General features: G+C 40.9%; 1 protein-coding gene across 2 annotated transcripts in view; it reads left to right on the top strand.

Moving 5' to 3' along the window:
- ME1 (malic enzyme 1) overlaps positions 1-17,768 on the top strand; it is a 353,342-nt gene that overhangs the window by 319,660 nt on the left and 15,914 nt on the right. For both annotated transcript variants that reach the window (XM_030555825.1, XM_030555826.1), the window contains exon 10: positions 8,807-8,912. In XM_030555825.1, the coding sequence (XP_030411685.1) occupies positions 8,807-8,912 (106 nt within the window). The remainder of the gene's footprint in view (positions 1-8,806; positions 8,913-17,768) is intronic.

Genomic DNA, 17,768 nt, shown 5'->3' with positions numbered 1-17,768 from the left:
AGGCAACCTGCAGTCCATCAGGATAATCCACTGGTAGGCTGCAAGACCTTGGTCCTTAGGCATGGCCTCCCACAGTTCCCAGTGGCCATGGTTCACTGTTCCCGGCCAATAGGAGCTGCGGGAAGCGGCACAGGCTGGTATCTACACTAGAGCATCTATACTGACAGTGCACCTACACTAGAGCTGCATAGCTGTGTGGTTAAAAAACCCACACCTCTACCCATATAGCTATGCTGGTACAAATTTTAAATATAAGGCTTTAGCTTTGGGAAGAGGAAATCGTTCTAACCCTGCCTGGAGCCAGTAGGGAGTATTCCTAAATAAAAAGCTTTTCCATGTTTCCTCCAGGACTCTTCTCTCTGTCACTGTTTGGCTGCTTGGTTTCTTTAAAACCCCTTTCAATCCAGATTCACAGATTCTAAGGCCAGAGAGACCACTGTGATCATCTAATCTGACCTTCTGTATAGCACAGGCCATAGAACTTCCCCAAAATAATTCTTATATCATAACTTTTAAAAAACCACCCCATCTTAATTAAAAAATGGTCAATGATGGAGAATTCGCCATGATCCTTGGTAAGTTGTTCAATGATTAGTTACCTTCACTGTTAAAAAAGTATGCCTTATTTCCAGTCTTCAACTTAACTTGAACTTCATAGAATCATAGAATATATGGGTTGGAAGGGACCTCAGGAGGTCATCTAGTCCAACCCCCTGCTCAAAGCAGGATCAATCCCCAGCTAAATCATCCCAGCCAAAGCTTTATCAAGCCTGACCTTAAAAACCTCTAAGGAAGGAGATTCTACCACCTCCCTAGGTAACCCATTCCAGTTCTTCACCGCCTTCCTAGTGAAAAAGTTTTTCCTAATATCCAGCCTAAACCTCCTTCACTGCAACTTGAGACCATTACTCTTTGTTCTGTCATCTGATACCACTGAGATCCATCCTCTTTGGAACCCCCTTTCAGGTATCAAAGCAGCTATCAAATCCCACCTCATTCTTCTCTTCACATCTAGCCTCCCTGAGGCTGCTGAATTTTTAATGTAATTCAAAGCATCTATGTATTTTACTCTGCATCAACTCATCGATGGCAAATTTTGAAACAACATCTGGGAGCATCCTCTTTGACACTGAAACCACTGAGTGCCACACAGTGGGAAAGTAGAGTGGAGGCAATAAAGCCTATCAAACACCAAATTGGGAAGACAGATGATGCCATAGTTGCCATTATGGAGGATAATGCTATGACAGGAACTGTTACTGGGAGAACAATGGCAGAGGGAAATGGAATCACCAGAAACATACGTAAGTTCAAATTTCTGCGTGGCTTAGTGTTGTGGCATGACATACTGTTTGAAATAAATGTTGTAAGCAAGAGACTCCAAGGTGTTGCCCATGATATATCTGAAGCAATGGAACAACTGGACAAAGCAAACTCATACCTACAGTCTTACTGGTCAGATGAGGGATTTCACAATGTTCTGAAGAGTGCACAGAAATTGGGAGAGGAACTTGACACTGAAGCTATTTTCTCACCCATTCAAGAATACAAGAGTCACCAAAGAAGACATTTTGATTACAAGGCACAGGATGATCCCATAAGAGACCCCAAACAACAATTCAAAGTTGAATTCTTTAACCAATTGCTAGACTGTGCAATACAGTCAGCTGAAGAACATTTCATGGAGCTCAAGGAACACAGCAGTATATTTGGGATGTTGTATGATGTTCCAAAACCCCTCACTATACCTGAAGAAGATCTACACCAGCAATGCAGGCACTAGAGACGGTGTTGACACATAATGACATGCGCGATATTGATGCGAGTGATTTAGGGGATGAACTGAAAGCCCTTTCAAGATACAGGCAAGTCGCATTTTAGGTGCATTTAACATGCGCAAGTTCAGCTTTGTGCGGTCGGCAAAAATGGGGGGGGAAAGAAACAATATAAAAACTGCATCTGTAGTGCAGGCGATTCTGCCCACCATTCAACTCAATGCGTGTTTCACTATACGCAGTTTTCGCTTTACGCGCTAACCGCGGAACGGAACCCCTGAGTAAGATGAGACTTGCCTATACATTTCAGCAGAGTCAACTCCAAAGGCTGGTCTGGAATATATGTGCACAAATAAGATGACCTCTTTCCAAATGCTTTTGTTGCTCTGCACATACTTCTAACACTTACTGTAACAGTTGCCAGTGGAGAACGCAGCTTCTCCAAGCTGACGTTAATGAAAACACATCTACACTCCACAATGACACAGGAGAGGTTGGTTGGCCTTGCCGCCATCTCAATAGAGCATGAGTTGGCCCAGACTGTGGACCTTCAGGAAGCAGTTCAAATCTTTGGAACCAAGAAGGCACAGAAAGCACCACTTTGATTTTTCAACCTGATAAAAATGCCAGTGTTTACTATGCAGAAAAGAAAAGTTACATTTGCTGTTCAGGTGTTTTAAAGTTAAGTGTTACTTAAAATTTTTGAGTAAGGCATTTTAAGTTATTAGTTCTCCATTATTGGGATAGGTAGCAGAACAGTACTATGAGAGGAGTAGAACAGGAAGAAGGCAGAATTGAGACCTTTCAAAGTTTTGGCCCAAGCGAGGGGGCAAGGGGTCGTCATTTGAGCTCCTCGCCTCAGGTGCCAAAATGTTGTGGGCTTGCCCTGGATACTGCGATAGTCTTAACTAAGGATTTCTTTGTTTTTATTCTCAGCCTTCACATAACTTAATATTTTTGTAATTAAGCCATTAATTTACTTACTCTTTATTTGCTAAGGAAAATGGTGTGAGATATCAAATGTTGTCTGCCCAGATTTATTCCTTTTGTGAAGTATTAGTGGCTCTGAAAAATCACCCTTTTCTGACAGAGCAGTTCTATCAAGCTCAAAGAAATTGATATCTGGCCCAGAAGAGCAAAGTTTATTTAGGAAAGCTGGCAGTGGCTATACGCCACCTGAATTCTCCAGCTAGAGGCTGCTTTTTCCCTCCTATTGGATGGTCCTGTCTTTGGCCAGCTGATTTTTTACTTCCTCCTCCCTCTCCATCTTAACAGCAGTAGAGGTGCCAAGTTAGGAGCCACTCTTTGGTCCATTGGCTTTGGTGTCCAGCCATGTCTATTTTGGATTATAATCTTTCAGACAAGACTGTCATTTACTATACATTTGTACAGTGCCCAGCACAATGGACCCTAATCCAGCTGAGGCCAGTATGTTCTACCCCTATATAAATGTTACATACAACATAGTAGCACAGCCTCTGATATGCCTGCCTGAAAATTGTGCTCTCTAAGTTTCAAGTGTGAAAGTCCTCTCTATTGTTAATGGGATGCAGCACTGAGTCACAGGTTCAAAACTTGGAATATTCCATGTATATCTTAATATAATGAATGTTTAATAACAGTGAAGAATAAAGGCAGAAGATTAGCAACTAGACTAAAGTCTATAAAGGTCATTGTTCAGTGTTCTTCAGGGAAACAGCAGCTTCATTACTAAGGAACTATCCGATTGAGGGGTTAATAGAGCAGAGTTTGGAACAAATTGATAAATTAAATAGTGATAAGTCACCAGGACCAGATGGTATTCGCCCAGGAGTTCTGAAGAAACTCAAATGTAAAATTTCAGAACCACTAAGTGTGGTATGTAACATATCACTTAAATCAGCTTCTGTACCAGATGACTGGAGGGTAGCTAATGTGACACCAATTTTTAAAAAAGATTCCAGAGGTGATTCTGGCAATTACAGGTCGGTAAGTCTATCTTCAGTACCAGGCAAATTGGTTGAAACTATAGTAAAAAGCAGAATTATCGGACACATAGATGAACACAATTTGTTGGGGAAGAGTCAACACAGCTTTTGTAAAGGGAAATCATGCCTCACTAATCTATTAGAATACTTTGAGGGGGTCAACAAACTTGTGGACAAGAATGATCCGTGGACGTAGTGTTCTTGGATTTTCAGAAAGCCTTTGACAAGAGGAAGAAAGGAGAGCAGCAGAATACAGACCCTAGACTTCAGAAAAGCAGACTTTGAATCCCTCAGGGAATTGATGGGAAGGATCTCCTAGGAGGCTAATATGAGGGGGAAAGGAGTCCAGGAGAGCTGGCTATATTTTAAAGAAGTGTTACTGAGGGTGCAGGAACAAACCATCCCAATGTGCAGAAAGAATAGCAAATATGTCAGTCGACCAGCTTGGCTTAATAGAGAAATCTTCAGTGAGCTTATACACAAAAAGGAAGCTTACAAGAAGTAGGAACTTGAACAGATGACTAGTGAAGAATATAAAAATATTGCTTGAGCATGCAGGATGTAATCAGGAAGGCCAAAGCACAACTGGAGTTGCAGCTAGCAAGGGATGTGAAGGGTAACAAGAAGGGTTTCTACAGGTATGTCAGCAACAAGAAGAACATCAGGGAAAGTGTGGGACCCTTACTGAATGAGGGAGGCAACCTAGTGACAGATTATGTGGAAAAGGTGAAGTACTCAATGCTCTTTTTTGTCTTGGTCTTCACAGACAAGGTCATCTCCCAGACTGCTGCACTTGGCAGCACAGTATGGGGAAGAGCCCTCAGTGGTGAAAAAACAAGTTGAGGACTATTTAGAAAATCTGGGCATGCACAAGTCCATGAGGCCGGATGCAATGCATCCGAGGGTTCTGTGGGAATTGGCTGATGTGATTGCAGAGCCATTGCCCATTATCTTTGAAAACTCGTGGCGATCAGGGGAGGTCCTGGGCGATTAGAAAAAGGCAAATATAATACCCATCTTTAAAAAAGGGAAGAAGGAGAATCCAGGGAACTGCAGACTGGCCAGCCTCACCTCAGTCCCTGGAAAAATCGTGGAGCCAGGTCCACAAGGAATCCATTTTGAAGCACTTGGAGGAGAGAGAAGTGATCAGGAACCGTCAGCATGAATTCAACAAGGGCAAGTCATGCCTGACCAACCTGATTGCCTTCTATCATGAGATAACTGACTCTGTGCATATGGGGAAAGCAGTGGATGTGCTATACCTTGACTTTAGCAAAGCTTTTGATATGGTCTCCCACAGTATTCTTGCCCTCAAGTTAAAGAAGTATGTATTGGATGAATGGACTATAAGGTGGATAGAAAGCTGGCTAGCTCATCAGGCTCAACGGGTTATGATCAACAGCTCGATGTCTAACTGGCAGCCAGTATCAAGTGGAGTGCCTCAGGGGCCAGCTTTGTTCAACATCTTAATTAATTATCTGGATGATGGGATGGATTGCACCCTCAGCAAGTTCACAGATGACACTAAACTGGGGGGGAAAGTAGGGTCCAGAGTGACCTAGACAAATTGGAAGATTGGGACAAAATAAATCTGATGAGGTTCAACGAGGACAAGTGCAGAGTCTTGCACTTAGGACGGAAGAATCCCATGCGCTGCTACAGGCTGCAGACTGACTGGCTAAGTGGCAGTTCTGCAGAAAAGGACTTGGGAATTACAGTGAACAGTAAGCTGGATATGAGTCAACAGTGTGCCCTTGTTGCCAAGAAGGCTAACGGCATATTGGGCTGCATTAGTAGGAGCATTGCCAGCAGATCGAGGGAAGTGATTATTCCCCTCTATTCAGCACTGGCGAGGCCACATCTAGAGTATTGGGTCCAGTTTTGGCCCCCCCACTACAGAAAGGATGTGGACAAATTCGAGAGAGTCCGGCAGAGGGCAACAAAAATTATTAGGGTCTGGGGCAAATGACTTATGAGGAGAGGCTCAGGGAACTGGGCTTACTTAGTCTGCAGAAGAGAAGAGTGACAGGGTGTTACTGGAGGATTTGAATCTTACTATCTTGTTAATTTGCCTATTCTGATATTAAAGGTTGTTGTCCACCCTACAGATTTTCCAGAGAAAAGCCGTTAACCGTGGCCAGCTAACTTCCTCCCTGAAGGATACGGATACAGCCTTCCAATCAAGAATAGGTAGCAGGCAGTAAATTCTTCAAGAACAAAAATGGAATTTATTTAGAAGTGAAGGATTACAATAAAAAAGGAGAGAGAGACATAAAAATAAAATAAACAGTAAAGGTTACAGATACAGTGTAAAGGAAGTGGTGTGATAAATAAAAACACAACACAGAAATAACAATTCCACTTAACTCTATAACATATAATAATCTAACAATATAATAACAATCAAGCATATAACATAAACATGTAACAATACATCGATTAACTCTAACATCCAGTAAGCGCTGGCCTTACGGTTACTGAATGCGTAGGGGGAATCTCACTCAAACCATAGGCATCCAGCTTTATTTACATTTGAAACCCATACGCCCCAGGATGTTAAATAGAAAAATTTAAGATTTTACAGAAGCTTTTATAAAATCCTTCTGACTCATCACCGGAACGGTCCTTCTGCTATGTCAGTTTTAGTGAGCAACATTTGGGAGCGTTGTCTGATGATGGGTTATGGGCTGCTGGGTTGTCCGCTGCAACTTCCTCCTCAGGTAAGAGAGAGAGAAGCCCATTGGTTGTTGCTGCTGGCCGGGTGCCAGAAACAGTCGTTGCCAAGGCAACCCTGGAACCCTAGGTGGGCTGCTGCTGTTGCTGTAACAGCCACTGGTTTTCAAGCTGCTCTTCCTTTGCTGGGTTTCAATATAGCTTCTCAGGTGGCTTCTCTTGCACAGGTGTCTTCTGGAAGGCGTGTAGCAGCGTTCCATTCTCTTTCTGGTCCCTATCCCTACAAAGTTTTAGCCTGCTGGCTTTCACCTTTATATGCAATTCCAGCTCATTAGCTATTAATTTATTATCGTATTTCAGCCAATCATCTTTCAGGGATTTGCGTATTTTAATTAATGTCCCATGTGCTGACATGTGATACTCAAGCTCAGCCAATCAGCTTCCAGAGATTAGCACATGCTAATTACCAATTAATCCTCAAACGCATTTGTAGACTGCAATGACATCTGCTGGAGAATTTAAAAACAGCAATCTTCAAAGTCTCATAGACTGTGCACTAGCTTCATCATGGACATGCCAAAAGTGGCTAATTTTATTGCACCTGTGAGGTGGTGGGTTTTATATTTCACCCAAAAAGGAAATCAGATGCATTTATCTCTGTATTTTTGTGATAGTAGTTCTAAGAACATACTTCAAACCCATATAAGCACATGAGGACATAACCCTCTCCACTTAAAACACTGTACTTCAGTCATTTAAGAAATCTGTAGAAGTGGATAAATCTGTGAAAATTCCCTATAATCAAGGGTGAGAGAAGAAAAACTGGTTTCCTGTAAACCAAAGCAGCTCAGTCAGTTCTAACCACGTGACAGACTTGCACAACTTCTTGTGGTCTTCCCTGGAACCATTTCCTCCTGCTGCAGATGAAAAATGGCCTTCTATTATGTTTGCCAAGTTTTGTGGTTACTGTCCAAAGAGGAGGAGCAGAGTAAGTGCAGTGATGTAATTTGCACCAAACCACAGCCTTTTTGTGTAAAACATTAAAGCAATTTTTTCTTAAAAATAAAAAACCCCAAAATATAGTTTCTGAAAAGTAGAACGAATCCACTGTTAGATCCAGTTTTAAAATACATGAGCCAAATTTGTCCCTGGTGAAACTACTTAAGCTTCAATGGAGGTGCACCAAGGATTATTTTATCGCAATAATTGTTGCTAACTTGGAAAGATTAAGGAAATTTTCTTCTATTGAGACCGGCAATGCATGGTTGGAAAACACATCAGTAATATGGTATCCAATCGAGCATGTAGTCAAGGTTCTCTCAAGCATTTCCATTTTAAACTGCTCAGGTAAAATTTTTAGAAACGAGTGCTTAAGGATAGTGCTTCCTCCATATTTAGACACCTCAACAAGTGATCTGAGAAATCCGGAGACCACAGCAGCTCCCATTGATTTCAAACTATAGCTATTGTCCAGATAAGCTGTACCAGTCAAATCACAGCCTGTAGCACTTTTGCCTGTCGACATTAGGGCTTTCACTTGGTGAAGTTCAACTGTCGGCTGGCCAGAGATAGCTGAAATCTCTAATGTACACAAGGCCTCAGATGAAAACTTAATTGACTTACAACTAACATAAGTCATTTTCGTTACTGGGAAAATGTTTTCATTAATGCCTGTTTAGAGATGTTTATCTCAAGTTATTACAAAAACTAAAATTTTGCAGCCAGAGAGTCCATATTTTAGATGACTCCTGATCTTTTACACAAGAAAAGACTTGAAGCTTCTAAGAGAGACTGTTTTTGTTTGAATAATACTTATGGAAAATGCATAGTCCACAGTAGCATTAATTAGTCCTATATCATGGGTTTTATACACAAATACATTCTCAGCCAATAGAATGTCACTGAAGACAATTAAACTCTGTTATCATTAGGTCAGGTTTTTATTATTAAACCAATTTTCTAAGTATCAAAATTCAGCTACTTAAAATCGTACAAGGTTGCAATATTATATGAATTATTTGTTTTTTAAAGTTTGTACAATTATTCAGCTTTTAGCAAAATTATAAAGCAAATGTAGTGCATGATTTTTGACAATTTGTGAGTAGTTAATATTATGATGCAATGAAATTGTCAGTTTTTAAAATGTTCACATTCCAGGTATTTACATTTGGACAAATGGATTAGTTGTCCTTGTAAGAGCATGATGCAATGTACAATTTAAGAATTTTTCTAACATTTTGTTATTTGCTAATACAAGTGCCATACACTAAACATAACAGCAATAATTAATTACCAGAATATCTCTTTTTGAAGTGTGTATCAGTTTGCACAGGGAATATCATGGTCCCAGCACATTTTTAATAAATGTATTTTTTGCTTTTGTTCACTTAGGAGCGTTCCTCATTAACAACTGAGAAAGAAAGGTTTGCCCATAAACATGATGAAATGAAAAATCTGGAAGATATTGTTAGAGCTATAAAACCAACTGTACTTATAGGTAATTATTTATTCAAATGATATATTTTTAAGGCATGTGACTTTGTTTTATTGTTTGTATACACTATGAATATCGTATAAAGTGAAGATTATGAGCTCTTTTGAACAGGTAATTCTTAAGTATATGGAATATACCTAGCACATTGTGGGTGCTACTGCAAATAAACATTAAATAAGAAGAATAATGTGGCAAACATATAACAGTGCTTTCATTCTAAAGCCTACATATTAGTGGTGGAATTATCCATGTTTTCTTGAACTTCTGTTGAGGAAGCACATCTTCTTCCCAATATTACTTCTGAATTTATGTACTGTACTGTACTATACTATAGCATAAATAACCTCAGAAGATAGAATGAGGAAAGTGGAGCATATATACATGTATGACTGTACAGTCACCTGCATTCTCCATCTGATTACATAGATTTCTGGTCTCACATTTGGGTTCTGATCCTGCAGCCTTTGTTTAGGCAAGACTGTCATTGACTTTAAAAGAACTGCAGATATTGATCTCAATGAAGTAACCAGCTGAAAGGATGTTTCAATTCTCTATACAGCAGAGTTAAAACAGTTTTCGACTACCTGTTTCAGGAATGAAAAGGCAAAATATTCTTGAATTTTTGCAGTATAAGGCCATGGCTACACAGGCGCTTTACAGCGCTGCAACTTTCGCGCTCAGGGGTGTGAAAAAACACCTCCCTGAGCGCTGCAAGATACAGCGCTGTAAAGCCTCAGTGTAATCAGTGCCGCAGTGCTGGGAGCACGGCTCCCAGCACTGCAAGCTACACCCGTAGAGGATGTGGTTTACGTACAGCGCTGGGGGAGCTCTCTCCCAGCGCTGGCGCTGCAACCACACTCACACTTCAAAGCGCTGCCGTTTCAAGTGTAGCCATACCCTAAGTAACCTTTTAAAAATCTATCTCGTCACTAAAACTGTTAATCAGTGTTAGAAAAAGTGTGAAGATATCTTACTCTGTGCCGCTACCACAACATTTAAAAAAAAAAATTGAATTTAGAATACCAGTTGAATTACTGCCCCAACCTGTATCTTGTAAGCCTTCAACAAAGAGGACTGAATTTTTGAAAACATTTTCACTGTTTCACTTACTGATTAATCTAATAAGCGGGACTTGACTTGGTTTTCTGAAACATTTCCTTTTTTTTCACTGATATAGTCAAATGCTGCATAACCATTTCAAAATACTATTCCAATTAAAGCTGTGCAAATAACTGATTTGTTTGTTTGCTGACAATTATGAAAATTTGAAAAAAATTGGGGTTGAACCAAAATAGAAAGTTTTCACAAATTTTGGCAAATTTAAAAAAAAAAAAGGACCAAATGAAACATTTAGTTTCAACTAAATCAAAAAGTCTCATTTCAATATTGACTACTTTATATGTTTCCAATTGTTTTTTAATAAAAAGAAAGGAGATTTTGAAATAAAGTCATTCCAAACCAAAAAATTAAATTTTTCAGTTTGGAAATGTTTTGATTTTTTTAAGGGGTATTTTTTTTACCATAATAATTTGGTGAAACTGACATGAATTCACAGCACTTTTCAGTGTTGTCAGATCTCCATTTTTCTCCAAAAAAGTTCTATCTGAAAAATTTTACCCAGCTCTAATCCCAATCTGTAAAATAAGATTTGTGAATTCACCATTATTTTTCTTCAGGCCAACAAAGCAATTGACATGCAAAAAAGATACACTATATCAACATCCAAGATTGAAACCCAAAATCACATAGTAGACAAAAAGTGTTCAGAGAAAATAAGGCTAAAAAGAACAGTTAAATTGAAGATTAGAGTAAAAGATCCATGATATGCATCCAGCTAAAAGTATCTGTATGTATTAAATACTAACACAACATGCAGTAAGTATCAGTATATCATTACAATATATATCCCATTTACCATCTGTTCTCTTCTTTACACACACCCAATCTCTCTGGTTGTCCAAGCAGTAACTGAAAGAGCCAGACAACAGCACTCTCATTCTATACTATCTAACAAGAAGGGGAAGCATTTGGACCTTTGTTGGCATAAAGTCTTTTCATCATCTAGTCTCCAATTCAGGATTTCATACCGTCAGGGATTACTAGCCAAACACGACTTCCTAAATTACAGAAAATATGAGGAATTTACTGATAGCCTCTCACAATGGGACTGGACTTTTTCAGGTGCTCATTGAGGAAGGGAAGCTGGTAGCCAGAACAGAATCTAATTGGCAGTGGACACAGCAGATATCTCCTCGAGGGCCATGGCTATAGCTATAGTTATGCATAGGGAATCTTGGCTCCATGCCTCCAGTTTCCCTAGGGAAGCGCAAAACACTACTGAAGATCTCCCCTTCAAAAGACCGGTGCACTATATACCCTCAAGGACTCCAGAGCCACCTTTCACTCACCGGATAGCTACACTTGTGCCCTGAAGTGTAAATTCAACTGCCCACCATCCACCCAGTGCTACAGGTCCCTCCAATTCTACCCTGAGCGACCTTATGAGCTGCCGAGGAAGTGAAAGAAATCCCAAAGATACTGCCTTGCCGGACCTCCTTCACAGGCTTTCACCTCACAGCTACAACTGCCAAGAGATATTTCTGAGACTGCCACAAGAGACACCAGCCATCTTGCATACCACCTCACAACCCCCTACCTCTTTGTGGGGGTCATTTAGCACTCTTCCCCCAAACTCGGAGTGCAAAAACAATGACCAAATGGGTGCTGAACATCATCCATCATGGCTATACAATTTAATTCATCACACTACCTCCTCCAAAAAAAACCCCTCCCTATCCCATCTCAGGGACCACTCTCATGATAGCGTTTTCACCCAAGAGGTGAATTCCTTACTATAACAGGGCACAGTAGAATGTGTTCCTTGAAATACCAAGGAACATGGTTCTATTTGACTTACTTCCTGATACCAAGAAGAACGGTGGGTGGAGACCAGTTCTCAATCTCTGTCATTTCAATCGCTTCATCCACTAACTCAAGTTTAATATGGTCACATTGGCAGCTATTATCCCATCTCTAGAAAAAGGCTGTGGTTCACAGCTCTTGATACGCAGGATGCTTATTTTTACATTGATATCCATTCGGCCCACAGACACTTCCTAAGATTCATAATTGGCACCCACCATTTCCAGTATAGGGTTCCCCTTTCAGAACAGCCACCACTCCCATAGTCTTCACCAAAGTTTTCTCTGTCATAGCAGCCTATATCAGCCTTTAGGGGCCCTCGTGTTTCTATATCTCAACAACTGGATTCTAGCTGCACAGTCCAGGCACAAAGCCCAAGTGTTGACCTCCATGTTACTCAGCCTTCTTTTGTTCATGGGAGTCAGCATCAATGTCGAGAAATCAATCCTAGACTCCACACAATACCTGGACTTTATAGGGGTCATAATCAGTTTGATCACAGCATGGGCCTACCTGCTGATGGACAGATTCTAAGGAATGAGAGAGAGCATCACACGCATCATCAACAATTCTTATGTTCCTACCAGTACTTGTCCATCCCTCCTTGGCCATATAGCTTCATGTACATACGTGACTGCCTTTGCTGCCTCCAAACTTGGGCCCAGTCAGTTTATTCACCAAAACATCACACTATGGACAGTCCTCACCAGGGTGCTGTCCTCCCATCTATGGTGCACAGACCCAACCCATGTATGCATAGGAGTTCCCTTCCTGCCCTCCTCACCAGACAAGATTATCATTACCGACACATCTCTCATAGACTGGGGAGTACACATGGACAATTACATGACACAAGAAACATGGTATCGCTGAGAATCCAGGATGCACATCAATATCCTGGAACTATGAGCTGTAAGAAAGGCATACCAGTCCTTTCTCCCATTCATCTGGTCCCATCATGTTAGACAACACTACTGCTGCTTTCTACATCAACGAACAGGGAAGAATTAAATTGACCGCTTTGACCGCTTCTGCACATAATCTCTGGAATCAGTGCATCAATCACCAGATCCTCTTGTCCGCAGCCTATCATCCAGGAACACAGAATGTGCTTGCAAGCTCACTCAGCTGACATTTTGAGGTCAACCACAAATGGAATTTCATGATGCAATAGTACATGACATCTTTACACAGTGGAGGATTCCGACCAGAGAACTATTTGCTTCACATATAAGAACATAAGAATGGCCCTACTGGGTCAGACCAAAGGTCCATCTAGCCCAGTATCCTGTCTTCCAACAGTGCCAGGTGCTCCAGCAGGAATGAACAGAACAGGTAATCATCAAGTGATCCATCCCCTGTCGCTCATTCCTAGCTTCTGGCAAACAGAGGCTAGGGACACCATCCCTGCCCATCCTGGTTAATAGCCACTGATGGACCTATCCATGAATTTATCTAGTTCCTTTTTTAACCCAGTTATGGTCTTGGCCTTCACTTCCACTTCCCCCGCTCCTTCCCCTCTGCTATGGATCTATCTGATTCATGGTGGAGAAGGAACTGGAAATGCGATCTGTCTGCCCTGCCTTTTATCACCTCAGACGGAAGCATGAGGTGAGCCAGGGCATATGCATGCACCAACAGACGCTACTTTCAAATTCTCCAACTCCAGGCGTATGGTGTGCCTGCGCAAGCCCTCCCGTAGAGTACAGATAGGGACCACACATCTCGAAGAGTCTCCACTTACAGGTAAGTAAGCTCCTATTCAGAAACCTCCCAGTTTATTGCTCATGGCAGCAGGACATAGAGTGCATCTTGTTCTCTCTTCATTGAGATAATATGCATGTCAAACAATATATGCCAGCTCTGTTCTGTTCTATGTCAAAGTGAAGAGAGAAATTCACAAAGTTGGATTATGGCTTGTAGCTGGATTCTGCCTTGCATTGAGGATGATGATACATGAGTCTCACTGCTGCAGATGGAGCTGCAGGGGCCAAAGTGCCTCAGGACCAGTTTGACAGGCAGTACTGCCAAGGTCTCAGTGTGTGGATGAGATGATGGTGTTAGGAGGAGGGATTTAGGTTTATTAGAAACTGGGGAACCTTTTTGGAAAGGAGGAGCCTGCACAGGAAGGATGGACACCACCTAGACAATAATGGAACCAGACTGATGGTATGTAAAATTAAGAAGGTCATAGAGGAATTTTTAAACTAATGGCTGGGGGAAAGCTGACAGGTGTGGAGGAACACATGGTACAAACAGACACATCCTTTACAAAAAAAATTATTAAAGGGGATACTCTATATCCTAGTAAAGGGGAGAGGATAGAAGTTGATAAAGTACAGGTAGGAACTGAAGAGAAACAGACAAGAGTCCCATTCAGTTACATCACATGAAGGCAGATAACTAAACATTGACAAATTTTATAAGTGCTTGTATACAAATGCTAAAAGTCTATATACTAAGATGGGTGAACTTGATTGCCTGGTATTAAATAATATTGATATAATAGCTATCAAGAAACTTGGTGGAATGATGATAATAAATGGGACATAGCAATACCAGGGTACAAAATACATGCAAATGACAGAGTAGGTCATGCTGCTAGGGTAGTGGCACTATATTTGAAAGACAGCGTAGACTCAAATACTGTAAAAGTCTTAAATGAATCAAATTGTATTACAGAATCTCTGTGAATAGAAATTCCATGCATGTATAATAAGAATAGCAGTAGAAATATAGTACCATCCACCTGGTCAGGATAGTAACAGAGACTGTAAAATGCTCAGGGAGATTAGAGCAGCTATAAAAACGGAAAACCAATCATCATGGGAGATTTCAACTGTCCCCATGTTGACTGGTTACATATCACCTCTGGACCGATGCAGAGAGAAACTTTCTAGACACCATTAATAACTGCTTCTTGGAGAAGCTAGTCCTCTAACCCACAACAGGAGAGGCAATCCTTGATTTAGTCCTAAGCACAGAATATAGTCCAAGAGGTGAATATAGCAGAACCGTTCAATAATAGCAACCATAATGTAATTAAATTTAACATTCTTCTAAGGGGGGAAATACCAAAGAAGCCCATTATGGTAGCATTTAATTTCAAAAAGGGGAACTGCATAAAAATGAAGAAGCTAGTCAAATGGAAATTAAAGGAATAGTCAAAGGAGTGAATGAGTGAAATGCCTGCAATTTGCATGGAAACTATTTAAAAACACCATGATAGAAGCTCAAATTAAATGTATATCCCAAATAAAAAAAAACAGCAAGAGGGCCAAAAAAATGCCACCATGGCAGAACAGTAGAGTAAAAGAGGCAGTTAGAGATAAGAAATCATCTTTTAAAAGTTTGTAAGTCAAATACTACTGAGGAAAATAGAAAGAAGCATAAATTCTGGCAAGTCACGTGTAATAGTACAATTAGGCAGACCAAAAAAGAATTTGAAGAGCAACCAGCAGAAGACACACAAACTAAGTAGATTTGAAGCAGGAAACCTACTAGTCAATGGGGCCACAGGACACTCAAATTGCTAAAGGAGCACTCAAGGAATACAAGGCCATCACAGAGAAGCTAAATGAATTCTCTGAAGAAGTTCACTGCGGAAGCTGTGAGGGACATTCTCACAAGTAACCCATTCTTTTTCGGTGATAAGTCTGAGGAACTGTCCCAGACTGAGGTGTCAATAGAGAAGGTTTTGGAATAAATGGATAAATTAAACAGTAATAAGTCACAAGGACCAGATAGTATTCACCCAAAAGTACTGAAGAAGCTGGACTACTCACTATGCTATGTAATCTATTGCTGAAATCCGCCTCTGGACTAGGTGACAGGAGGATAGCTAATGTAACACAGATTTAAAAAAAAAGACTCCAGAGGCAATCGTGGCTATTACACGCTGGTATGCCTAACTTCAGTACCAGGCAAATTGGTTGAAACTACAGTAAAGAACAGATTTATCAGACACATAGGTGAAAAGAATATGTTGTGGAAGAGTCACCCTGGCTTTTGTAAAGGGAAATCATGCCTTACCAATCTGTTAGAATTCTTTGAGGGTGTCAACAAACATGGACAAGGGTGATCCAATGGGCATAGTGTACTTGGACTTTCAGGAAGCCCTTGACAAAGTAAAGTCCCTCACCAAAGGGTCTTAAACAAAAGAAGCAAGCATCAGATTAAGAGGCAAGGTCCTCTCATGGATAAGTAACTGGTTAAAAGACAGGAAACAAAGGGTATATCTACACTACCCGCCGGATCGGCGGGCAGCGATCAATCCAGCCATAATAAATTGACTTCCAAGCACTCTCCTGTCAACTCCTGTACTCCACCGCCGCGAGAGGCGCAGGCGGAGTCGACGGGGAAGAGGCAGCAGTCGACTCACCGCAGTGAAGACACCATGGTAAGTCAATCTAAGTACGTCAGCTTCAGCGACGTTATTCATGTAGCTGAAGTTGCATAACTTAGATCGACACCCCTCCCCCTCCGAATGTAGACCAGGCCAAAGGGTAGGAGAAAACAATCATTTTTCACAGTGGAGAGAGGTAAATAGCGAGGTTCCTCCAAGGATTTGTACTCTGACCTGTGCTGTTCAACATATTCATAAATGATCTCGAAAAAAGGGTAAAACAAAGGGGCAAAGTTACAAAATTACTCAAGATAGTTAAGTCCAAAGCAGATTGCAAAGAGTTACAAAAATTAAATGTTGATAAATGCAAATGTACACACAAAATGATGATGTCTAAATTAGCCGTTACCACTCAAGAAAAAGATCTTGGAGTCATCGTGGATAATTATCTGATAATTTCTGCTCCGTGTGCAGCAGCAGTGAAAAAAGCTAACAATGTTAGGAATCATTAGGAAAGGGATAGATAAAAAGACAGAAAATATCATAATGTCACCATATAAATTCATGGTATGCCTATACCTTGAATACTGCATGCAGTTCTGGTTACCCTATCTCAGAAAAGATATATTAGAATTGGAAAAGGTTCAGAGAAGGGCAAAAAATGATTAAGGGTATGGAACAGCTTCCATATGAGGAGAGATTAAAAAGATGGGGACTTAGTCATCTCTTTTCTAAGATGAAAAGGGGGGATATGATAGAGGTCTATAAAATCATGAATGCTATAGAGGAAAAAGAATAGGAGAGTGTTATTTACCATTCACATAACACAAGAATCAGGGATCACCCATCAAAATTGATAGGTAGCATGTTTAAAATAAACATAAGGAAATACTTCTGCACACAATACACAGTCTACCAGGAGATGTTGTGAAAGCCGAAAGTATAACTGGGTTCAAAAAAGAATTAGGTAAGTTCATGGAGGAGAGTCTATCAATGACTATTAGCCAAGATGGTCAAGGATGCAACCCTGTGCTCTGTGTCCCTAAACCTCTGACTGCCAGAGCGGGAGTGGAAAACAGGGGATGGATCATTTGATAATTACCCTGTTCTGTTCATTCCCTCTGAAGTGTCTGGCACCAGCCACCGTCAGAAGACAGAATACTGGGTTAGGTGTACCATTGGTCTGACCCAGTATGGCCTGTTCCTATGTTGATGAGCTCCTGCAGCTCCCTGGCATGCAAAGAAAATGTAGCCCTTGCATTTTCCCCAAAGGTTGTCTGAAGTAGTCTTGCTGCTGTGGAGGGCCAGGTGTCCAATTGTGCTGGTTAGTGCCACATAGCCCTTGCACTAAATTGTGTAGAAAGTGTGTGTGATTGTGCTTGATTTTTGCTCAAGGTTGCAATGAGGGGGGAGGGGGAGAAACACCCTATCAAAATATACATGGCACTTCACTGGTTTACTTCATCAAAGCATTAGACAAGCATTAGCTAACTAGTATTCTTCAAGTGCTTCTCTAAATGAGTTCTGCTTCTGGTGTGCAGGCGCTCCATGACCTGGAAATCAGAACATGTTAGCCAGCAGCGTCTGTTGGT

This window comes from Gopherus evgoodei, chromosome 3, assembly GCF_007399415.2.
Source record: "Gopherus evgoodei ecotype Sinaloan lineage chromosome 3, rGopEvg1_v1.p, whole genome shotgun sequence".
Lineage (NCBI taxonomy): Eukaryota > Metazoa > Chordata > Testudines > Testudinidae > Gopherus > Gopherus evgoodei.
The sequence above is the reverse complement of the archived record's forward strand: the minus strand, read 5'-3'. Positions and strand labels throughout refer to the sequence as shown.